At 37.2% G+C, this 25,517-nt stretch overlaps 1 protein-coding gene across 3 annotated transcripts in view; it reads left to right on the forward strand.

Annotated features, from left to right (window-relative positions):
- cntnap3 (contactin associated protein family member 3) overlaps nucleotides 1–25,517 on the forward strand; it is a 92,753-nt gene that overhangs the window by 39,765 nt on the left and 27,471 nt on the right. For 2 of the 3 annotated variants that reach the window (XM_023823081.2, XM_023823083.2), the window contains exons 3-10: nucleotides 5,844–6,037; nucleotides 8,577–8,724; nucleotides 9,187–9,390; nucleotides 11,497–11,681; nucleotides 13,504–13,644; nucleotides 15,067–15,328; nucleotides 15,667–15,816; nucleotides 17,562–17,733. In XM_023823081.2, coding sequence (XP_023678849.2) covers nucleotides 5,844–6,037; nucleotides 8,577–8,724; nucleotides 9,187–9,390; nucleotides 11,497–11,681; nucleotides 13,504–13,644; nucleotides 15,067–15,328; nucleotides 15,667–15,816; nucleotides 17,562–17,733 — 1,456 coding nt within the window. Of the gene's footprint in view, nucleotides 1–5,843; nucleotides 6,038–8,576; nucleotides 8,725–9,186; nucleotides 9,391–11,496; nucleotides 11,682–13,503; nucleotides 13,645–15,066; nucleotides 15,329–15,666; nucleotides 15,817–17,561; nucleotides 17,734–25,517 lie in introns of those variants that run through there. The other variant, XM_023823084.2, reaches the window with a different exon arrangement.

A 25,517-nucleotide genomic window follows, 5' to 3' on the forward strand; every position in this document is an offset into this window, starting at 1 on the left:
GGTTCAGCGGGATGCATGTCGTACGAGCACAATGAGAAGGTAGTCACCGCTGCCGGAAGAGGCTGACACCCGGGCGCACAAAAACAAATGTGTTTGGGAACCTGTAAACAAAGGCATGATTGGTGGCCGAAACATGGGAGGGGAATACGGTGGCCTTTCAAGAGGGAGACCATGAATAGCAAATTGTTGTGGACATTCATGGTAGACTCAGCAGCACATAAACTAAAGCAACGCAATGTTCATAGACTGGTAAGAGGCTAAAAGAAACTGATGCAACTACTGAGAAATAACTTTTATGGTAGCAAGTGTGCTAACATATGAGTTTCCGGTACACAGTAGCAGATCACTGGCCGGTGGGTATTTAACTGCAGGTTAGTCTTGTTTGCACATTCTTTTTTATCTGTCTTTGTTTGAGAAGCCACCACTGGTGCCGAAGAAGACACTCTACTGACTAAGGTTCACTAGATTTTCAGCATTCACATTTATATCTTTGCAGTGAAGTATGCAGCAAATATAGCAGCAGATGCTTAAACAAAAACTGGTTCAAGACACTGTGACCATTATCAGTAAATCCTTAGACAAAGACTGAATAATTGGAATGACATTTCCCACCATATCTATTGACTATATGTGGAGGAGAGTAAATACCATTATAAAAGGAAAGGATTTCCCATTATCTAAAAATGTTGAAAACTACTGAAAATCAAAGTATTTCCATAACCTGACTGCCAGTATTCTTTTTTTGCTTTTTGCGTTTTCATGTGGCATCTCAAGGTGAGAATTTATTGTGCTTTTAAATCTCATCCAGTCTCCAAATGATGCTTGTGGTCCTTGTTTCATTGATGATCCCAAACACGTTATAAAAGTGTTTAACTGTATTAGTAATGTTTGTTGTGTTGTCAGAGGGCTACATTTCCCTCTTTGGGTAAGGGGCTAACAAATGACTTTATTTCCCAGTTTCCAGATTGACAGTATGAAAAAGGCAATTTGACTGAAAATGTATACATGCAGTGGAGTTAAATCTCTTGCATGTTAAATGTTTCATATAGACAATGAATTGATCAGTGAGCTTCACACTCAATAAACATAGAATTTGTGAAAACGAGAGCATATTATCAAGTAGTATACAGGTAACATGGGTAGCTGCTCAGCTGAGGGGTTAGTGCCAAGATCTTATTCGATTATTGTGAGCTGGCACATCTAAATGGCCCATAGAACAGGCGGGCCATGGGTTAAGAGCATCGGACTTACAGACAACTCATCCTAATATAATTTTGTGTCGTAATTTACAAAATGTTTCAAACCGATTGCCAAGCCCAGAATCAGAAAAATATGAGTGATCCCTAGAGGGAATTTTTTTCTGTATCAGTTGTTCAACAACCAGAAGGACAAAAGGGAAAGCAAAATAAAGTAAAAAAGTAAGTACAAGTAGTAGTACAAAAATATTACAATAAACAGTAAAAAACAGTAAAAAACGATAAACCGGTCAGTGTAGTAAATTGCCCAATGTGCATTAGTATAGCTAAAAATAGATTAAAACTGTACAGATATGTGTCCTTCAAAAAAAACGAAACCAAAAAAAAAATAGATAACTGGCCACTTGGAGGAAGGATCTCCGGTGGCGTTCAGTAGTACTTTTAATTGTTCTGAGTCTCCTGAGTGCTCCTGTGTTCAGCCACCACTCTGTGCAAAGGGTGGCAGATGTTGCCCATGACGGAAAGGAATTTGGACAATGTCCTCTCTTCTACCACCATCTGGAAAAAGTCCAACTCCACTCCCAGGACAGCTCTGGCTTTGCTAATCAGTGTATTGAGACTGTTGGCATCAGCCACCCTTAGGCTCTTTCCCCAGGAGACCACTGCATAGTAAATGGTCCTGGCTACCACCGACTCATAAAACATCTTCAGCATAGTGCCAAAGATGTGGAAAGGTCGAAGTTTCAGCAGGAAAAGGGGTCTACACTGGGCCTTCTTGTAAATGGCAGCAGAGTTTTTAGTTCGGTCCAGTTTATTGTCCAGGTGGGCACCCAGATGTTTGTATTGCTGCACTGTCTCCACGCTTGTTCCTTGGATGGAAAGGGGAGTAGCAGGAGTACCAGACCACCCAAAGTCCACCACCAGCTCCTTTGTTTTGCTGATGTTGAGCTGTAGGTGGTTCAGCTCATACCAACACACAAACTGTCCCCCACCGCCTGCTACCCCCCCCCCCCCCCATACGCCCCTAATACTTCATGCTGCTTATCTAGCACCACAACTCTAAGGTCAGTGCTGATAATCACAAGTCTATTTTGGCAATAAAATACTTTTTTTGTGATTTAATTTTCCAGCTATAATCTTCCCAAAAAAAGAAGGAAATTAATACACAATTGTCACTAAGAACTATAACCACCTTTGGATTAACTTTATAGTATGTATACAACATACACAGGGGCCATCTTCTGTCTAATTGGAAATAAAATGTTTGATATACTGTACTAGCACATCCATGAGACCACCTACGAAGATACTAATGAACACATATTGTGCTTCCAGCACTGGGAGTTGGACTGGATGGAATATTATTAGCTATGGGAGAGAGAGAGAGCTATCTGTTACAAAGCAATTACATCATACAAAGACATTTGTCAAAAAGGGGATGAAACTACCTTATATTTAATATTTAATGGCAAAAACATACTTGAGTTGATACCTGACAACAGCATTTTACTTCAGCTTACCTTCAGCTTACCTGGACCACAGAAATAATGTGAAACATACACATAGCAGTTGGTTTGAGGTGAACAGATCATCAGAACTGTGTTTCATTTAAAGAAATGTTGTACATTACCACATCATGAAGTTGTGTCTCAGGGAAATAATGATGTTCTCAAGATTTACACAAAATGAAGTTCAAACTAAAATTGTGAAGAAACTTCCAAGAAAAACACAGGATGCATCATACATCTTTACAGGAACACACCGTGACTTTTGTATTGTAAGTTATTAGGCTATGATGGATACATGTATATATATATGAAAAGGCCAAGCCATAAGTGACATGTGTTGTTTCATTTCTTGACTCAGAGTTCTAGAAAACCCAGTTTTCAAATAATTTATATATATACACATTTACACACCTGCGCAATAATACATATATAAATAATTATAACAATAATAATATATTATTATTATCATTGCAGATGCACAATATATTTTCTTTGCATACTGTATGTTTTTTACATTTATTTTATTTTGTTACATCTGCAAACAAGACTGTCACACAATTGACAGCACTATTAGAACTCCTTTCCTGATTATAATTCCAGCCATTATGAGACAAACAGTACTAGCTTAAAAAGCAGAAAAAGATAGCTATTACTCCATGTAATCAAATTAAAATGATGATTTTAACATCATTAGTCACATTGATGGCTTAAATATACAGTTAATCAAGCAATCTAATTACAGACTTATTAGTTGTAGGAGTGCTGTACTTTCCGGACAGTTAAGGTCAGTACTTTGAAGGTCAGCACCTTAATGCTGATTAAATATGAAACTGCAAGAAAATCTGCATCAACCAAAAGCTTCCATCAGTGGAGTTTTACAATGTCAAAGTCAAAGTGCACATGGATCTCTAGGGTGTCTGCGAATCACGAGTCACAGAAGGGTATGGTCTAACCCAGCTCATTTGTTCCAATAATATGAGCATTATTGTCGTTATTCATTGATGATTTATTTGTTTGTGTTTGCTTCTTCCTAGCATTATCTGCATTCCAGACTAGCATACATCAGACCATATGCCCCATTAGACAGCACAGTACCTCAGGGGATTGTTGTAGTATACTCATTTTTATGTACTTCAGCATCTGTTCCAAATATCATTTCTGCAGGTGCTTACTGGACCATCCTGTGGGTTTCTTTGCACTCCTGCCCTCCAACCTATTTGCATCTGGAAATGGATTTCAGATGGAAACGAACATGGTTGACAAAGCAAATCAACTGGTTATTTCTTTACAATGTCAATGATTTGTCTGATGTGCGCTACAGTGAGGGCATTTGTTTGTACTCCAGTTTAATTGAGATTGAACAGGGCAGTCCGTTGTTTTTGTTTTCATTTCCGCATTAATCTACTGTTAGGACCAGTTAGCAGATCTGTTATATCAGAAACCACTGAACAGTGTAATGAATTAAAGGGTGTATTAGGACAATTTATTTAAGGTGAACTTTCGTTGTATTTGTCTTGTTTTGCCTATCAAAAAAAATGGATTTCAGTGCTATCTAGTTAAATTATGGACTTCATGGCATTCATTTTATGGTCAGAATGCCTGAAATTATGATTTTTTTTTATTTAAATTTAGACTGACATGTCTGGATCTAGAATTGTACATTGCAATCTAATGAATCTATGTGTCTTTTTATGACATTTTGGGCATGTATTGAGTTCTGGTACTATACACTAAAACAGGCTGAACAGACTAAAGCCAATTGTCAGAATCGCTTTAATGACTAATTTAAATCTGGTGTTGTAAATAAATTTAATTCAATTAATTTTTATATAGCACCCAACAAGGTTGGCCCGAAGGGCTTAAGACAGAGTTGAATAACAGTGGCACTTACTAACAGACCATCACTCATGGTAACGATGATCTAATTCGATAGTGAATATGACCGAGAAGACAAGAGAAGACAGGAAAGAAAACTCCAAGGTTTGATAGGGGAAAAACACCTCTGGGGCCAAAGGTCAAACAGCTGTCCAACCCCCCCTGGGTGTGCTAACAATCGGCAGGCCAGAGAGTCGTGTGTAATTTTTGTATAGTGCTTTCTTCTGTCACTCAGTCTGGAGGTCATAACTCATGCTGATGAGTAACCAAAAAAAGCAAAGATGAGCCGAGAAAGGACGAAAAACAGCAGCATGTACAGTAGTCCCAGCAGCCTTATTTATGTTAGGCCAAGCTGAAGTCATAGATCTTCAGTCTGGATTTAAATCTGGTGACCGGGGGAAATTCCTCACATTTGCTGAGTATAGCTCTCTGTCTCTTTCACAGGAACCTATACACTATTCACTGGAAGTGAAAGATTACTTATGTTAACCTTAGGCACCCTTTAAGCAAAGCTATGGGTTGCATCAGATTACGTAAATCTTTGTTAATTATTTCTTGCTCTGCTTTCTCTCTCTCTCTCTCTCTCTCTCTCTCTCTCTTTCTTTCTCTCTCTGCATTCCTAGAAATCAACACAAAAGTGTCAGTTCTATAGATGTAAAATTCTTGTTTTGTAATTGTGTTAGGTGAGTGATGGCGGGCCTGAATGCTATACTATGGACAGGGCCACCAATGTGGGGGGGACTGGATTATTTGTCCCCTGGACCTGGGTCATGATATTAGTGGAAACTTTATATTGTATCTGTGAATGACAAAACGTCTTGTTAGTTTTTATCTTCTGACTTTTCCTTGCCAGTAAGTGACCTGTGCACAGTCGGGAAATGTATGTGTGTGTGGGGAGTTGGCACTTAGACATCATCTTGTCCCAGGGCATAAGCAAGATAGCCTGGTTATGGAGTTCTAACAATTCTAACAATGTTAAACAAGTGGATCATTGTCTTATAAAGTATAAGAGAATTTATTTGATTATGCACTCATGATTCCTGAATTGGCATTTAAATATTTGTAATCATTGCACTTATGTTGTGTATTTTGAGAACCATTTATTTAGCAATGTGTTGTTATTACCCAATCAGATTCCTTCATGTATATAAAATGTTTTCTTGTCGTTGTAACAATGTTAGCTATTGATCTGTGCATTCACCCTATTTCTGGAAAACTGGAATCTTTCTCATAATACTCTGTTTCTTTTCTTTTTACACAAAAGGTGCTGGTGGGTGGTCCCCATTGGAATCCAACAGATATCAATGGCTTGAAATTGATCTGGGAGAGAGGACTGAGATTACTGCCGTCGCCACACAAGGGAGATACGGCAGCTCAGACTGGGTAACCAGTTACTCTCTAATGTTCAGCGATACAGGCAGGAATTGGAAACAATATCGTCAAGAGGATAGTATTTGGGTAAGTGTGCAGTGAGTGTGCAATCCCAGGAATGATGCAAGGTATCAGCACACTGAAGAAATGGGTGTACTGTGTCATTGTGTAAATACATCTGGATGACAGAAATGATCGGCACATGCTGAAAGAGAGCTGTTTTGCAGAACTACTGTGTCTCACCCTACTTGCTTACAAACCGAAGTCCCACGTGATGAAATCCTATCCCCCTCTGAATGTGATACAATGAAAAACCTCTCCTGAGTGCTTCACGTGAACAAAGCCTTGATTAGTCCTCAAGATAAACACAGAAAACATTTGCTTTAATGGAGTAATGGGAAGTGGGGTTCTATCTAGATATTGGGTCGAAGTAGGTTTGTAAAATAGCAATGATAATCACAAAACAATTGCAGTATACAAAAATGCTTCCTCCACACCACATCCATTACACTCCCAGACAGCATAGGGCAGAAGGCTGAGGTATATGCTGGACAGGCGTCTGTCCATTGCGGGGTGTACAGACATGTACATACTGTACACTATGGTAAATATAAAGACAGTTAGTTTAACCACAACTCTTTGGAGTGCTGGGGGAAGTTCATATGACATGGTTGAATATGCAAACATCACCCAATCAGCAATGGACATGAAATTTGAATTTGAGCTCTAAACATGTGAGGAAACTGTGCTACTGAGCCACAGTGCCAGCCAGTTTTAGTTACCGTAGCTTTTTTACTCATTCATCCACATCTGAAGATATAGATCTTCTATACTGAAGCATCACGAAAACACACTGAGCAGTGACAATGCTTTACCGGATGAAAGAGAAGAAATAAAGAAGCTTAGGTAGCCTTTGGGTGAAATCACCTGCTTCTTTGCACATAAACTGAGAAATACAGCACAGCTGATGGAGATTCTAGTCAAAAACGTATTGTATATTTCAGCTACAGAATTAGTTTATCGTTTTACATATAAATTTATGAACCTTCCCTGATTTGCAATTGAAAAACAGACTTCTCTGCCTGTTTCAACCATCATTTCCTGAAATTCAGAAAAACAGATTTGTCAGACTTCTACTGATAAATGAGAAGCTGTAAAAGTGAGGTCTGATAAATCAAACATTTTAAAAATATGAAGGTTAGTACTGTAGTAGATAAACTAGTATCATAATCTTGTATTTGCAGATTTATTTCTGTATGTGTCGTATTATTTTCAGATCTATCTATCTATCTATCTATCTATCTATCTATCTATCTATCTATCATTAATTTATTCATTTAAGCATAGACAGCCATCTTAACAGTCATTTTTACACCAGATTTAAAATACACAAAAACACACATTCAGTGACAGTTTCATACATCTGCAAATGGCTTGTTGCTCCAAACCGTGAACCACAAGGCTGCAGTTCAGTATATGCAGCACACAGTCAGGGTCAAGAGGTTCAGTCACTGTTCAACTAAGCATTAGAACATCTAAGATCTACGCTAAGATCTATAAGATCTAAGTGATTTTGGACGTGGTGTGATTGATGCTGCTAGACATGGTGAGACCAGCCACCCGCCTGAGATTTTCATGTTTTTTGGGTTTATGGAGTATTTAGGGTTTATGGAAAATTGTGTGATGAACAAAATCATCTAGTTAATAGCATTTCTGTGGCTAAAAACACACTGTTAATGTGAGAAACCAGAGGTGAATGGCCAGAGCAGGCAAAGCTAATGGTCAGACCACAATTGCAAACAACTGTTTCATACAGCAGTGCTGTGCAGAATGACTCCACTAAATTTATAACTCGTCTACCCTTGCAGTGATTCTGCCCCCTATTGGATAGCTGTTCCTAATAAAGTGGCACACACATACTCCTTTACTAATATATACAGACACAGGTCATTTAACAAATTGTGCATAATTATATTTACAAAGTAATAGTAACTTACCACTAGTCTATAAATACCAATCTATTTTAAAGTTTGTTCCCTCACGTATGATATTTCTTTATCACAGATTCTTTAAAAATTCATAATATATGAATTTGTTCAAATTCATATATTATGATAGATTTTTCCCTTAAACATTTCACTTTATTTACACCTTAAGGCTGCTGAGGTAGTTTGTTGCTCATTGGGTCTTTTACAAAGAAACGTGATGCGAAAAACAATTAAGAGCTTTAATGTTAATGGTATTGCTGTAATGTTGTGTGCTAAAGAAAATGTGCGGTGTGATGCGCAGTTGGTGAGCTGCCCTAAGAGATTTACATAGATATTGCCAATTACTGGGTCACATGTTCTATTATATTGAATATTCAGAATTCCCATATTTTCCACATAAGTTTTCCTTAACATCTGTCTCATTTAGTGTTACCCAGGTACATATGAAATCTCCCATTTAAGCTCAGGGTGTGGAGAGCTGTTAGCATCAGTAATGGCTTTAGTGAACAGCAATCATCATAATGCTGCAATTGTGCACTCTGTTGCGGGTTTTCGATAACCAGGTAGTGTAAATGTCTGCCATTGCCATTTTGCTATTTGATGCCAGACTGACTTGTGTCAATTTTCCTGTTTTATAGGTGTTCCCTGGAAATACAAATGCTGACAGTGTTGTTCATTACAAATTGTTACAGCCTGTGTTAGCTCGCTTCCTAAGAGTAGTTCCCTTGGATTGGAATCCCAATGGGAGAATAGGCTTGAGGCTGGAATTATACGGATGCACCTATAGTAAGTACAAAAGAGATACATATCTGTCAATAAAATCAGATCTCATTACAGATATTTCATTGACATAAATGTATGCTAAGATTTTATATAGCAGGGCACCATATACAGCAGAGTTTGCAGGGTCACCATGTGTATGTCTTATAATGAACTCAGTTGTCCTCATTTAATCCAACAAAAGTGTTGGTATACCATGGGAAATATTAGTATTTTTAAGTATATTTAAAGTATCTATGTACTTTAAAATCCCTTTCATTGTGTTCCAGAATTTGACTTTTGAATCATTAATACTTTTTAACTGAATGCTTGCTCTGCTTATGATGGCCCTTTTAAGTAAATGGGAATGTTTGTGAATACAGGGCTCCATGAAAGCATAACTGATGTAAGGATTGTGAAGTTCAGCTGACCTCTCTTTTTCAGAGAAGAACATCTAAAATCCCCTTTTACCTGTAATGTTGTTTTCAGAGTCTGATGTGGCCAGTTTTGATGGCAGCAGCTCATTACTCTACAGGTTCAGTCAGAATTCAAGTGAATTGACCAAATATGTGATTTCCATGAAGTTCAAAACACTGCAGAAATCTGGAGTCATCATACACGGAGAGGGACATCATGAACATAAACTCACACTGGAGTTATTTAAAGGACAGCTCTTTCTTCACATCAGAATCGGTACTAATGGTACATCCTTTTGCATATTTTATACAATGGGATTTCATTATACTACTATACTATTGCTAAAGATGGCAGTTTAAAAAGTTTATTTGAATGGTAAAGTATGCATACAATTCTATTGTTCCTTTGACAGAAAGCCCATCTGTTCTCTGCCTATACATATGTCCCACCTATTAATCTCACCATCTGTTTGAATTTTAATTTTGCTTCTGGTAGAATGCTGTTAAAAGACATCAACATTTGTCTTGCATAGTTTACCTGTGCTGGGGATGGGTGTTTATTGGACTTAGCAAATGCAAAGCAACACTAATTTATTATAAGTTATTTAGTCCAAATATTTTTCAGGGTGTATTCAGATATCCTTTGATAAAGTACTAACTACTGAATAATCTATCTGGCAGCTCAGTTTGTTTGTTTGTTTATTGTTTTCATTTACTCTATATTTAAAATGATATGTTAGAAAGATTGTTTGGCATTTTGTCATAGTGCATTGCACAGTTTTGTTGGGAACACTTACAGTTACAGTCCTATACCTTTGAATGTGTTGCTTAAAAATAATGTATCAACATAAGTTTATTATTTTCTTTAATATTGCATTACACACATCAGCAAGTCTTATAGTCTGGTAAATACTACATGTAATCCAATTTTTACAATCTCCTGTGAATTCTCAACTATATCTTGCTTTGTCAACTGAAGCATAAAGTGACATAGCACATTGAGCTCAATTTTTTTAGCACATGACAAGATTTTCAATACCCAAAATTCACGACCAAGCCATATTTTAAATATAGTTATCTCTACACTGTTTACCTTGAACAGTGTGTTCTGACTTCTTGCAATTTCAATAATAATATGTGTGTGCGTGTGAGTATACAGTACTTTGAATACCAGAATAAGCATGTACTTTATTGCAAACCATTCTTCCATTTGCAGCTAGAATTATACTAATTATAAATGAAAACTGAAATGTAATTATCCTACAAGAATATTACTAATTCTCAGTTCAATATGACACTTTTACCTTATGTAGTTCATTTAAAACATTTAACTAGTATTCTCCCATTGTGAAAGAATTTCTTAGATATTAGAATGGAAATACCCTACTCTCCACAATATGGCAATTCACTAAAGAAGTCAAATCAAAATGTTTTCATTCTGACATCATTGCTTTTTTGATTTGGTTTTACAAAATGTGTAAAATATTACTATTTTTGTTTCAACTCAACTGATCGATTTAATTGTGTGCTTAAAGCCTGTTTTTTCTGCTATTGAAACAAACACCTTTTGGTACCAAGATAGAATCTGAAAGAATATTTTTAGTATAGATATTTAGAATTCTGTCTTTGATTGTATATTTGGCTTTGATCTTAAAGATTAAAATCCCATATGTTTAGAATGAATGTCTTGTTTTAAGACACACATTCGTAAAACCTTCATTCATTCATCCGTTCATTTTTACTGCTTATCCATTGCTCTGGTCTCGATAATACAGAGCCTTTCCCAGCATGCATCTTGGCAGGGCACGCCAGTCCATCACAGGGTGCTAATGCTCAGATACAAATTGACACTACAGGGAATTTGCAGTCCCTACTGCAGATAAACGTGCTTTGGACTATGGGTGGGAAGTCACGCAAATGCAAGAAGAGGTCCACATACGCAGTGAAGAGTATGGAATGAAACCTGGAAATGTGAGGCTGCATAATATCACTGTGCGATAATGCAGTCTCTGCAACCTTCTGCAAAGTTTGAACCATCTGGTATTTATTTATTTTATTTTTTTGGAGAAAACACGCCGTGCCAGATTCCTCCCCCCAGTCTAAATAAATGTGGCTATCTGGCCTACATTGGACTGGCGTGCCATCTAAGGTGTCCCCCTGCCTAGCGCCCTGGACTTCCTGGGATAAGCCTCAGGCACACAGTGACCCTGTGTTGGATAAGAGGTTAGGGAGCCTGGGAAGCTGGAAGGATAGATAGATGGATGTATGGATGAATGCTGTATATATAGTCGGCCATCTTGTTCTATGGTATAATTCATGTTTTCTAACATAAGCTGTGCCCCAAGAAAAGTTGAATCCTGTTTCTGTTCTCTTCCTTTTACAGGCACATCGAGGTTGATCTCCTCAAACAAAAACTCCCATGTGGTAAAGCTAGGGAGCCTCCTGGATGACCAGCACTGGCATTATGTGGTTATCGAGCGCATTAACAGGCACTTTAACTTCACCGTGGACAAAAGCACTCAACAGTTTGAAATCAATGGCGATTTCATTCGCTTTAAAATCAGTGAGGTGTGCTGTCCTTTCATGTGTATGTCGGCCTGAATCAGGGAGACTCTTGCCATTAAGGGATTTTGCAGGCAAAAATAAATTAAATGCCCCACATAAGGGAAAATATTTAAATGTGTCAATCAAAATTTAGCAAAAAAAAAAAACTGTTGCATAAGTGCATTAGCCATATTATAAAATCACTGCATTAATGAAAAGCTTTTATGTATAGACCTGGAGTTTGGAGAGAAACATCTAGCTAATAAATGGTATTGTAACCATGGTGACACAGTCCATAGGGGTATAATTCCCAGTGTGGCTCCCTTAGTTTGAGGCAACTTCACAAAATATGTCTACTTATTTGAAAGAAAAAAATAAGCTTAAAAAATAAGCATACTAATAGGGCTGGGTGATATAGCAAAATATTTTATCACATTTTTTCATATTAGTCATTATCAATAATTCTCACAATATAACTGAAGTTATTATTTGTTCACAACGACGCTCCATTTTTGCTTAAATTTCCCTTAGGATTCAGCACATGAAAAAGACAAGAAATTGAATGGACTGCGAACTAAAATCTGATCTTAGTGAATAAATCATACGTCTGTGGTGTAGCACTAACAAAAGGCTGGTAGTACAGTTTGTTGCTGGGCTTTTCTTTAACTGCCTAGCTGCTTTTTCCAGTGAGGTGAGTTTGACGTTGCTGATAGAGCCACCACCCATCCCGTTTTGAACCAGTATGAGATGCAGTTCGTCCCGTATTTCTTCAGATTGACAGAAGACACTGGTGTCTGTGACGCTAAGCAAAGTTTACTGTGACAAAATTTCACATGGTTTCTGGATGGCATTGTGCTAGAGGGGGTATGCAGCAAAAGGTTGAATTCATAGTAATTCCAGTTTTAATTGGCACAAGTTTTTGGCAGAGTTTACAATACACAGCACCAGGCTCACATGTAGTAGCTTACCAAAAGAGCAGTATGTGCCGCAATCAGCTTCCTAAATTAACCAGCCATGCTGTGTATTTGTCCATAGGTTGTCCGTTCTTTAACATATATCAACTGCATATTGATTTAAATGAATAGATTAAAGGTGTAATAATTCATATGTTACTAATGCAATTTACTAGTATTTACATATGTGGTATTTTCACAGTGAATATTTATAGTAATATGTCAACTGACAAAGTTTAATGTTCTGTGCCTTTAAGAGCATCAGGGAGTAAGAGCAGAGGTCATTATTATCGTAATTAGATGCAGTTAGTGGAGGATGGAACCACATGGTCTTTTGACCTTTGTCTCTCTCTTATTCTCTGAAAGTACCTCAGAACTTATGGCTACACAGAAATCTTTGTACATATTGGAAGAACTTTTTTTGTATTGTCATATTTAATTTAAGTAAATGGTTTAGGTTTGTCAAGTGGTCTTCTGGGTTTTCTGTGGTGGATTGGACAGGATATAGTCAAGCATTAGACTAAGACTTTATTCAGTGTTGGAACCTACATGTAACATATGATCAGCTGGAATTGTGTTTCTGTGTTGTGTGCTATCAAAAAATGTCCCTTTTTGACAGCTTGCATAGTTTCTCATTTTCTTATTGTTTAAATTTTATGAGAAAATAAAAAGATGTATCACCCAGCCCTAAATACTAAGTCAGTAAAATAATGATCACAATTGATCCTTGTGAATCTAGTGCAATTAAAGAAATCTAGGATGTATATAATACTTTAATAATACTTTAATGGAAGTATTTATTTCAGAATAAATTAATGATAATGTGCATTGTATTAATCTGTGGTTTTCATCGTAACAATTAATTTAACATTGGTGTGATGCCCTTTTAAAAGCTCAGCTTTGGTGGTGCCTTGAGTCATGAGAAGTCCGGAACACTTTCAAAAAGGAATTTCCTTGGGTGTCTGGAGAACCTGTTCTACAATGAAATCAATCTCATTGACCAGGCAAAAAAGAAACAGCAGATTGCATCCATGGTATGTTGTGGTTTCATATTCCTAAACATGACATTAATTTATTAAATTGCTTTGCTATTTTTTTCTACGCTTTGTTTGATGGTTAGTGTTATTTGTTTATAATACTTAGTAGCCTATTACTTAGAATTTGGGGGGCGGGAGTTAATCCATCATAAAAATGCATTTTTTTTGGTGTAGCTTTCATTCTATTCTGCTTTCTTTCTGCTATAGTTAGTTGTAATTTTGTATTTTTATTTTAAAAGAAGTAGCTATTTTTAAAGTAGTAAAATAAAAAAAACAAATATATCAAATGTTTAGTCATCATTTAAAATTGTTTAGTTTAGAAAACACATTACGCCTAAATACTACTAAACATTTTTAATATATTTTTACACTGGAACTCCAGTTGAAAAAAGGCCATAGAAAACTTACGTTTTTAAAGGATGAACATACTCACCAGTGGGGTGTGATGGTGTGGGGAGACGATGAGTGACGGACATGTTTCTCTAGAGTAACTGCCAAGCAGAGTCAGCAGAGTTGACAGGGTTGCTGTGAAATTGTCTGTGTTTGTTTGGCTTTATGACTATTTCATTTGCAATTCTTCATCAATAAATTTTTTGCTTGTTAGACACAAAATATTTGGTCCTTCTGATCTTCTCATTCATCATATTTCATGGTTAAGGTATTTCAGTTGAGATTTATTCTTGATTTTGTATAATGGGGCTAGTAATATTAGCATGTGGTGTGCTTCGCATATCAACTGTATATTGTCAGTTCCATTTTTCTTGCAATATAATTTCTGCAATCCTAGATTACCATTTACTACTTAATTTACTAGTAGGTAAGGTTTAAAATTGTAACATATATCATAACTGTTTTTACAGGTGCATGTTTCCTGGCAGCATGACATAGCATACAAGAGTTTATTTTAGTTTGCCAGTTCAGTTTACAATATAATCAATGTGTTTAACGCACATTGTGGTAAAGGGGTGTTAATGGTTCAGTATATGTGCTCCAAATGTGAGCATTCCGCTCATATTACCGTAAAAAAATCAATGACAGATAATTACAGCGGAGTCAATTCCCAATGGCTTGTGGATCAAAAACCCCTAAAATTACTCCTCTGGGATCAATACTTTTTTGCTCTTAACATATAATTCACCCTGAATAAAGGTTACACAGTTATCAACAAATGGACATAGTCATTATTTAAATTTTTATGTGATTTCATGCTAACAGTATTATATATAAATGAAGTCCAACCATGGGGATCTCATTCATACAAGGATGATTAATGTCAGTATTACAATATTAATTTCCAGCTTAAGGATGTTTTCAGCTGGTGAGAACATTTAAGCCCACTGCCACGTTCACGGGATGTCAAGTCAAATTGTACTCTTAATTCACCTGTTCAATGAAAGTAATTAATATGTATGTTTTCAGGGCAATGTAACCTTTGCTTGCTCTGAGCCAGCCAATGTTCCTGTGACCTTTGTGGATACGGAGAGTTACCTCCAGTTGCCCGGAGCTTCCCAGAGAGACAGTATGTCAGTCAGCCTGCAGTTCCGAACATGGAACAAAGCAGGACTCCTGCTGACCACTGAATTATACCGAGAAGCTGGACGCTTGTGGATTTACCTCTACGAGGGGAAAGTCTACCTGCAGATATCTAAGTCAGGAAGGATTCAGGTGGATATTACAACAGGTAACAACGGCCCAACGATGCAAGAGAATTAATATTGCATTGACTCACTTCAGTTAATTTAAAAAGATTCTGCAATGTGGTTTCCATTAGATGAAGAATAAGTATTGGTTCTTATTGTATATTGAACACAAACGTCTGAGAGCAAAGATAATGCCCCTATTAAAGAGCATGATGGTAAGCTGGCAGAATGACAGGACCCCAAAACATATATGCTTCTTAACCATGTACACAGTGAATTATGTTTTGATGAGATATTGAATTTCTTGTTGCAACAGTTTTGATTTTGCATATCTGTGGGTACAGCACAAGTTAAAAGGTCAGAACTGTCTTGTTCACAGGGTCTGCATTAAATGATGGGATGTGGCATTCTGTGGACTTGAACGCAAGGAGAGGCCGATTAACACTCATGGTGGATAAGGAGGCCGGGTCTGCAGCCCACGCCAATGCCTTCTTTCATGCTGATGCTGGAACACACTATTTTTTCGGTGGTATGAAGACACTCTTCTTTTTATCATGTTTGCATTACCATGGCCTAAACGAGTACTTCTACATACTACTATCACTGATGTCTTTGCGCACGTGTAATTTTAGCTCATTTTGGTTGTTTAAGTTTAAGAACATCTTGTATTTTTCACCATCCTTTTCACGTTAGTGAAATTTAATGGCTGTGGAAAGGTCAATTGTAATGTGTACAAGTGGTAAATTACCTCATTGCTATTCTGCGAGGATGCGATACCACTCTATTACTGATAGCACGGTGCCCTTCTCAGCATTTAAGGTGCATTCCATTAGATGCTTGCGCGTAAATAATTGTGGCAATTACTTGAAATGCAGAGAAGATAGCTTGCTTTGCCTTAATTCCGAGAACATTTAACTGTATCAGATTGTGGTGCAGTATATGCATTACACTGACCTTGAGCAGGGAGCAACTACAGGTTCAGGGTAGGTACAGAAACCAAGCAACTGTTTAAAAATGTGAACTTTTATTTTATCTAAAAATCACCAAATGTAACTTTTGAGACAATTCAGGAATTATGATGTTTGCAAAATATTTGCAAAATAGTAAGCTGCACTACCATTGTGCTGCTAATAAAATCAGGTTAATATACATAAATATAACGTTCCTATTATGTACTACATGAATTCAATCAGTTGTGGTTATAAGTTACAACATAACCCACAATGTAATGTTTCTTTCTTTTTGTCTTTCATTGCTCACATTGTATAGTATTTCTTTTAAGGTGCACTAGAATGGGCATATTACATTCAGGATTGTGATGGTAAAAATATTTGTTCAGCAACCATACTAAAATGTATCTGATGTCTGCTTTATCTGGTAGGTATACTTTTGAGTAATCATGTAGTCAGTTCACATAATATCCAGTTAAAAAGACATTCACTAATTCTATGTGCCCTCTGGGCACCCAAGATCTACCAAGAGCTTGTGCAGAAGCTGAACCTTCAGCAGAAACAGTTCTGTCATGCGCTACAGCTGACACTAAACATGTTCAAAATCCATAGATGTGACTGTTATATAGAAGGTTTTTTTATGGTTGGAGGGTGGGACATGTACAGTAACAAAGGAAATAACCTGTCTTTAACTGACCTTAACTTAAAATTCCCCCTAGTTTTTCAGGGACTGTGGTGTCCTTCACTCTTACCATCCTACTAGTTGATCAAGAAGTATCTGTAGAATATAATTAATCTGAAAATCTCTTTCAAAGTAAAAACGAAAAACTGTTCATGTGTTCCCTGGTGAAAAAAGGATAGCCTGAGACTATGTGGGAGGATATGGCACTATGATTAATAAGTGGATTAAAAATACTTTAAAGTACCACTTGATCAAAGCAAGGTTCATTAGTCAGGTCAGAACATCCTCAGTAAACTTGTCTGATTTAGACAGTTTTTACACCTAGATGATATTGATATTTATTTGCAGTATATTTTTATGCTGAATTAGTGCCTATTTAAAAATAAATAATTAAGTAAATTAATAAATAAACACAGCCAGAGTACCACATGGATATGTAAATAATTGGTTGTAACGACCCGAGCCTCGGACAAGCGGCAGATGATGGATGGATGGATGGATGGTTGTAACGATTATGTCCACTTTTATGATGTTCGTTTGCACAAGCCTTATTGAAGATTCTGATTTTTATTTTTTAACAGACTTAATTTTAATGAGCAGATTCAAGACATATTTATGGTTTGCTTGTCATTTTGTTTCCAGGGTGCCCCAACAGAGAAAATTCTCCGGAATGTAAAAATCCATTCCATGTTTTTCAAGGATGTATGAGACTGATATATATTGATGGTAACGCTATAGACTTAATAAAAGTGCAGCAATCACTCATCGGTAATTACAGTGATTTACAAATGGATCTCTGCGGTATTATTGATAGGTGAGTAGTGAATATTTCATTTTATTGCTATTATTTCATGACTTAAGTGAAATACTTTTTGTTTGTTTGTTTGCTAACATGTTCTAGATTTGCAGAAACATTGCTGCTTCTTTCAAATTAATTCTGTTACATTGTTTACTAAACAATGAATTGTTTTCCAATTTGATAATTGACAGAACCTTAAATTGTTTAATTTTGTTTTTGTGTGACTTTGTGCATCAAGAATTACCCGAACTTAATATGCGCATCTATATTGTTCTCTGATGGTTATTATTTTGAGAAGACATTAAAAACATTTTGTTTGTCTTAGTCAATTATCCATCCATCCATCCATCCATCCATCTATTTCCTGTAACCGCTTGTCCAATTCCTTGTCATGGGGGGTCCAGAACCTATCCCTGAGGTTATGGGTGCAAGGCAGGGAACAACCCAGGATGGGGTGCCAACCCATTGCAGCTTGGTGAATTAATTCAACTAAATTAGCTTAGTTATAATTGTTATGATACCTTTGAAAATAAATTTCTTTTGTTTTAAGAGCTGCTGATAATTATTACAGTAAAGTCTTGGATTGCGAGTAACTTGGTCTGCGAGTGTTTTGCAAGACGAGGACAATTTTTTTATAAATTTTAACTTGATAAATGAGCAAGGTCTTGCAATACGAGTATTATGTATACGCTTTGCCTGCCGAGCGTCACGTAATCACAACTGAGCCGATGGTTCTCTCTCTCTCTCTCTCGCTGCGGGATTGTGGGTAATTGTATCCCATGCTCGGTCTCAGTCAGCGTGCCTGACTCATATAGTCAAAATTTTGTAGAAAAGCAGCATCCAAATAAGGGCGTAGCAGTGCGAGCGATGAATCTGTTTAACAACAATGCAATGTCACATTTCCGCGAAATCGAAAAGGAGCTGTCATTGGATAGGTTCCTTGTTAAAGTCACACAAAAAGAAAAAGATTCCAGTGAGCCAACAGATAGCAGTGATTCCGTTAGTTATAGTGAAAGTCATCCTACAAAATAACCCTCCTCTCGTCTCCCTCACACCATCCACAATTCTTTTCAAAGGTAAAGTACAGGTTAATTTGTTTTATGTATTTTTATTTTATATTTTGTATCAATCATTTTTATATCAATATTTTTGGGTTATGGAACTAATCTGAGTTTCCATTATTTCTTATGGGAAAATTTGCTTTGATATACGAGTGCTTTGGATTACAAGCATGTTTCCAGAACAAAGTATGCTCGCAATCCGAGGAACCACTGTAATTAGATAATTGCATAGTTATAACATAACGTAGCATGGATTCATTCCAAATGACCCAGTAATTATAGGTTAATTACTTGATTTAATATACTTTTTGCTGTCACTTTATAAAGTTGTTTAATTATGAGATTGTTAAAGAAATTGCTGCTGGGTCAGCTGTAATAGTTTAGCTATGTTTCACAGTAATGAAACTCCACCTATATATAAAATGAATAAGCATATGTCAAAGTATGATGCACCTGTCAAAGCAATATGTGTCCTACAGTAGGGATCTAAGCTTAATGACTCTGAAAATGTGCTGTTATTGCAAGCCCCCATGTCACAATTGCATAAAGCCCAGGGAATAAAACTGGCTTATGCTCCATCAGGTGGGTTCAGATGGCTGCTTCTGTCTGCCTTGGATTGTTCTTGAGGCAGTTACTGTTGGCTGAGGGCTATAAGTGAATAGCGCAATGCCTCAAGTACGTTACAATACTTGATGAAGAAGTATATTGATATAGATGCGCAGAAGCGTGTGGCTGATCTTGGCTCCCGTCAGGGTGGCCTGGTTGGCGCGGCCGGATGGAAAGTGTGCAGGAAATGGGATAATTGCTATTTGCGGTTTAGAGAAAGTGGGTTAAGAAAATGGGTGGCTCAGTAGGGCACTGTAGGTTGGGGGTATGGGGGTCCTGGCTCAGCGTCCACGCACTCTGCACAGTTCCATTACGTACTACAGTTTCCTCCCATAGCCAATAAATACTGTTAAGTAAAATGGTATCTCTAAATTGTGTGTATTCCTTGAAATGGATTGGCATCCTGCATAGTGTCCCATGTCTCAAGAACTCTATACTGTATGCATTTTATTTCATGCTATGACAGTGACAGTCATTTAAACAGTCTACCCAGTAATTAAAATATTCTAAATACAATAGAAACAGACCCTGCGATGGGTTGGCGCCCCTTCTTGGGTTGTTTCCTGCCTTGTGTCTTTAGCCTCCGGGATAGGCTCCAGACCCCACGTGACCCTGAACAGGACAAATGGTTACAGAAACTGGATGGATGGATGGACGGACGGACAGACAGATGGATGGAAAAGTGAATTCCTCCACAGGAAAGGTTGAACACAATGCGATGGTGGCAAGCTGTTAGTGATGGCTGTAGGAGTTGCCCAGGAAATGTACACTGTCTAGTTCCTCTGAAGCATTTAAAAGGGCCTTACATTAAACCAAGTTAAACATGTGAATTAGGAGCAAATTCCTGGGTAATGAGAGTTATTACACTTGAAGTCAAAAAACATTGCAGTTTAGGGAATGTTTCAAATCATAGATGAAGCATTTGGATATGAAAAAGGAAAGACGGGAGAATCTTGGGGCATTCGAGGCTGTGTGAGATTCAGGCTTCAAAATTTAGCAAGTCATTCCTCCAGTAACTGAGTATTTCTTAAAAGCTTCCTCTCTGGCCACCCCCCCACCCCCTTACATTTTACCTTATTTCTTTTAGAAGTGCCAGAAAGCCAAGCTCCTTCTTAGCAAAGCATTTTCTAAGGATTAAAAGGGGATTATAAGGGACCTCTTAAATATTCAGATGCATGGCATTTTATGACTTTAATTTAGGAATAGCACTTTATAATCTGTCTGGTTTGTTATTGGTGGTCAGTGGAGCGATTATTAAAGCGTGCCTTTACCAGCTGCATTGTGAATACACTAGAGATGATTTTTTTGGTAGTTCTGCATTCTAATAATTACACATGACAATAGTCTATTTTTAATTTCTCCCTTTGCTGATGTAGCACACAGCGCAATGCATAATCTTCAGTTTGATTTTAGATTAATATTAATAAACACCTCAGTTTTGGGCTAAGCTGGTTTCCTGTGAATCTGGATGCACTCTATTCTTAAAATCTGAATGACTTTGACTATCTGCATTATGTGATGTAGGACACATTGGTACAGGAGAAACCACACTTTCCTTGTTTTACATTCTGTATTTTATATCTAATATATTATATAAATATATATTGTATCTGTACATTACATATCATAATAATGTGGGCAATGATGTGAAATGTAGAAACAATGAGAGAAGAAATAAATAATAGGTGTTACTGTTCAGCAAGAATAAGCAGTGTGCTTTTGTATGCTCCTCATGACTTGCAGTGAATGCAGTGAAATTTTGGTTTTTAATACAGTACTTTCAGAATAGCAACAATAGTAATAGTTACTGAAATATGATATCACTTTGCAATACATGTACACGTAATACCAGCTTCAGTACAGAGGAAATTATGATATTCCAGGGAGGTGTGATTAAAAGAAGTAGTAATTGACTTAATAATGTCCTAATCATAGGTTGATTTAAGTAAAATGACCTATACTAAATGCAAATGACTATAAACATGAATTATTGATTTATATTTTATAATTGTTTATATGCTGAATTCATGCTGCATATAATCTTCATATGATTTGTGTTACAGTAATGAGCCTATAGTGAAGACAACCGAGAAGTAAAACATGGCTTAAAAGCAGCCATTCTCATACTCCATTACCCAGGACACACATTATAACAGCTGGGTACATTAGCAGGCAACAAACTTAATTTTATAAAGAAAATGTACAAAGTTTGAAGCAAATTTGCTCTGCATCAACCACTAACACAGTGATTTAAACAGATATTTACAAGAATGCAGACTTAATTTAGGATATATTTCACCTCTTGCCCTCAATTCAATGTTATCTGGCATTCATTATGCACTGTATTTGTTGATTAGCACTATTTCAGTATAGATAAATGGCATCAATTTCATGAGCGTGCTTGCTGGCTGAGATGGTCAATGTAACAGAAAGAAACTCCTATAGAGACATGACAATTCATAGGCCTCCAATTTATGATAAGTTCACATTACACGTGAACAGGAAACAGAATCAGGAACTTGGCAACCAGTCTTCTACAAATCGACATAAGATAGTTCTGGTGTATTTGTCACAGATTTCCAGTAGTAAATGAGATTCCCTTGTCACTGCTGTTGCTGCTTCAATGTGGCATTGAGGCCTCACTACCAGCCAGTAGAGGGTTCAAATCCAGCCTCTGCCTTGGCATGTGGTTTTACTTGTTAGTCCTTTGTTTGAGAGGGTGTCCAAAAACATGGGTCAACAAACTGGTGTCTAAAAATTGCAGACCATATACCCAGTGGACTAGCATCATGTCCTTTGTGTATAACTAGAATATGTTCTGGAAGTGTGGAGCTCACTCTTGCACTGCATTTTATATGCTTACGTTTTTAAATCCTAAGTTGATTGAGTCTCAGCAGAAGTCCACATTTAAGGTTAAGCTGGCGCACATCTATCCTCCATGTAGCCTTTACTGTAGGTCAAGCTACTCGACATATTCAGACATCAGAGAAAACAAGAGCTTTCACTGCGGCAGCATGAGACATCGAGGCGTCAAACCGAGAAATATATCGTTTGCTAGTTCAAATGTCCTTATTCTTTTTTTCATTTATTTTATTCCTCATATGGATCTCTTCTACCTATCCCTTATCGGTACAAGGTGACAGTGAACCTATCTCAGGCAGCACAGAGCATAGGGCACAGGAGAGCATACATAAACACACAGTCTGGGCTATGTAAAAATGCCAATTTGCCTAACCACATGTTTTTGATGTGGAAGGAATGCAGAGTAACCAGAGGAAACCTTCAATCATAAAGCGAGAACATGAATGCACACTGAACTGGGGGTGGGAGCTGAATCACCAGGCCAGGAGGTGTGAGGTGTACAGAACGTGCAGTAGACACCTCATTTTTTTCCCACTGTCCAGCCCTGATTTCAATTTCAAATTTGCTTTATTTCATATTTATTTCCAACAGGAAAATATGTCACGAACATAGAAAAGTATAGTGCTGTTTTGTGTGAGCAAATCTTCTGCATCAAAACACAGAAACAATGTCAAAAGACAACTCTTGTCACAATACTATTGTGTTTGATCAAGCGTTTGTCATTTAAGTGTCATTTATTTTTTAGTAAAAACCTTAGATTGGCTGGTTCCTTTTATTTTTTGGAGGAGTATATATCTTAAATGATTAAATACTCTATCCAAAATTGGAAGTCGTAATATAAAGAAGAAGGAAAAAGTTGAAAGCATAGGTGGAGTTTTAAGACCGTCACTGATGCTACAGTAATGAAAGAATCTGCGATTCACGTCTAATATCTATTTTTTTATATTGCTATCTCAAAGCAATCAATTTAATGTGGAAGAAGGCTTTGATGAATTTCCTTCTCACAGACACAGCAGTTTTTAAGGATGATGCCAGGATGAGAGGCAAAAATTGTCAGCAAAGTATGTCACTTCTTAGCCTCAAGTCCATTTCAGATATCTGATCATTACCTAAGTACAGTAGCAGCGCGGAGTAAACTGTCGCAAGGTTGATGGGGAGAGTAAAGTTACCTTCATTTTGCATTTTAACCATTACTACCATGAATGATTTCAGGCAACTGTGGACTTAAAATTAATAATTCAGATTTATTTTCAAATATGTTATTTATCCCCACAGGCTATTACACGCTTAGGAATCAGAATAATGCTGAGCCACTATTCAATATACTGTATGCTAAACAATTTATAAGATAGCAAATCAATGATACTTGGCACACAGATGTATCGTATAATATCTAATATACTGTAGTTTGAACTATAACAGCTAGTAACCAAAGGCTATAATGATATGTCAGCACTCAGCTGGACTCAAAAAAAGACAAGGAGAGCCAGACTGGTGCCTGGAAATATTTCAAAGAATTCTGCCGATGAACTGTGATCACTGGTGTCTTTACGTGTTAAACGCTCTGTTAGTAAGTTTATGATGGAAGCCTGGCTCAGCAATATAACCAATTCATGCATGCCTCACGACCATTCCATCCATCTCCCCTAACCACTTACCCAGTTCAGGGTCACCCTGGGTGGTAGGACCCTTCATAGCAGGGAACACACTCAAACATACAATTGCACACTATAGCCAATTTAGTAACACTAATTCACCACAAGTTTTCTCACTGCAGGGGGAATCCCATGCAGGTGGGGGGGGGGAATGTAAATTTCACACACGTACATGGAGCTAAGGGCGAGATTAGGACCCCATTCTTGGAGCTGTGAGGGCAAATGCTGTTTACAGCATTGCCTGTTTTTCATTTATTTGTATATATTTGTTATGGAATTCAAGATAAACTAGGAAATAGATTTTTCCAATGCACTTCAGTTATTTTTCCAGCTCAGCAATACACCAACATATTTTTTAATCTTGACATAGCAATCTCATTCCCATCATTTTATTTATTTTTGATACATGTTTTATTTACTTGTCACATCATACTTTAAATTCTGTGAGAGTGGTAAAAACAATCTTTTTGATTCTCAAAGTTTTAAAGAAAGCATAAGTCTATGTATTGTTAAAAAATATTCAAATTCAAGTTTTAATCAGTGACATTTCCATCAGCTCCGTAAATGAGTGCTTTTAGTGAAAGTGTTCAGGTAATGTATTCCACTTTTTTTCCCACCTGCTTTAATATGTTGGCTGGGTCAGAGTGGTGTCCAGACTCCTGAATACCTGCTTTAAATGACACAAAGCCCATGACCCTCTACTACCAAAAAAGGCCCGTAACTACTCAACGCTATTTCAGCGGCCTGCTGCAGCCGCCTCTCTGTTGTTGACACTGCCGCCATGACAAAGCTATATTCGTTACATCTCTCTGATTAGGGTCACGCGTCCCAGTCCTTTTCTGGTAAAGCAGGATGAATAGAAGTGCACCTCTGACACCTTCCTGTCATCCTGCCTTAAGCCCTGGAGATGTAGCCTGTCTCACAGCTCTCACCTTTTTATTCCCTGCAACTGAAGGAAATAACATACTTTTTTTTCCATCTAACAATGCCGTGGCTCTTTATTGTGTATCTCTTTGATGTTCTTTCCAAGTGCCTGCACACATGCTCTTCTCTTACTGAGGGGGGAAAAAACAAATCTTCAAATACTATAATGAGAGTTGCTGTCAACCTGTATCGTCGCAATTTCATTTCATTTCTTTCAGATCAGTTAAACAGCAATGCCTGACCTAAATTTATCCTCTATGGTGTCAGTCAATCAAAGCCAAAATTCTTATTTTTGGTTTATTATAACTTGGTTAGGCTACCTATCATTTTACTTATTCAAACAAATGTTCACTTTTCTTTAAAGAAGCGGTGTAACTTCTACATGCTGAGTCATTTGACGACCAAGGCTCACTAATAATCACGCTGTCAATGTCACAGAGCGGTTGGGTGGCTCTCTAGTAATGCACTGCTTGGTAAGAGAATATAGTGTTTTGATGTACAGCTTATATAATGCTCATGTTTACCTTTTCTGCTACATGGAAATTAGGAGAGAGAATAGAAGTGATGAAATTCCTCTCTTGATGAAAACTGGACGGTACAAGCTCAGTTAATGAGAGTAGAATCACTACTTTAGAAGCCACCTTAAATCTGCATCTGAATGAGCAGAACAGTGCAATCATTTGTTAGCATT

The sequence above is a fragment of the Paramormyrops kingsleyae genome, chromosome 7 (genome assembly GCF_048594095.1).
Source record: "Paramormyrops kingsleyae isolate MSU_618 chromosome 7, PKINGS_0.4, whole genome shotgun sequence".
NCBI classification, from domain to species: Eukaryota; Metazoa; Chordata; class Actinopteri; order Osteoglossiformes; family Mormyridae; genus Paramormyrops; species Paramormyrops kingsleyae.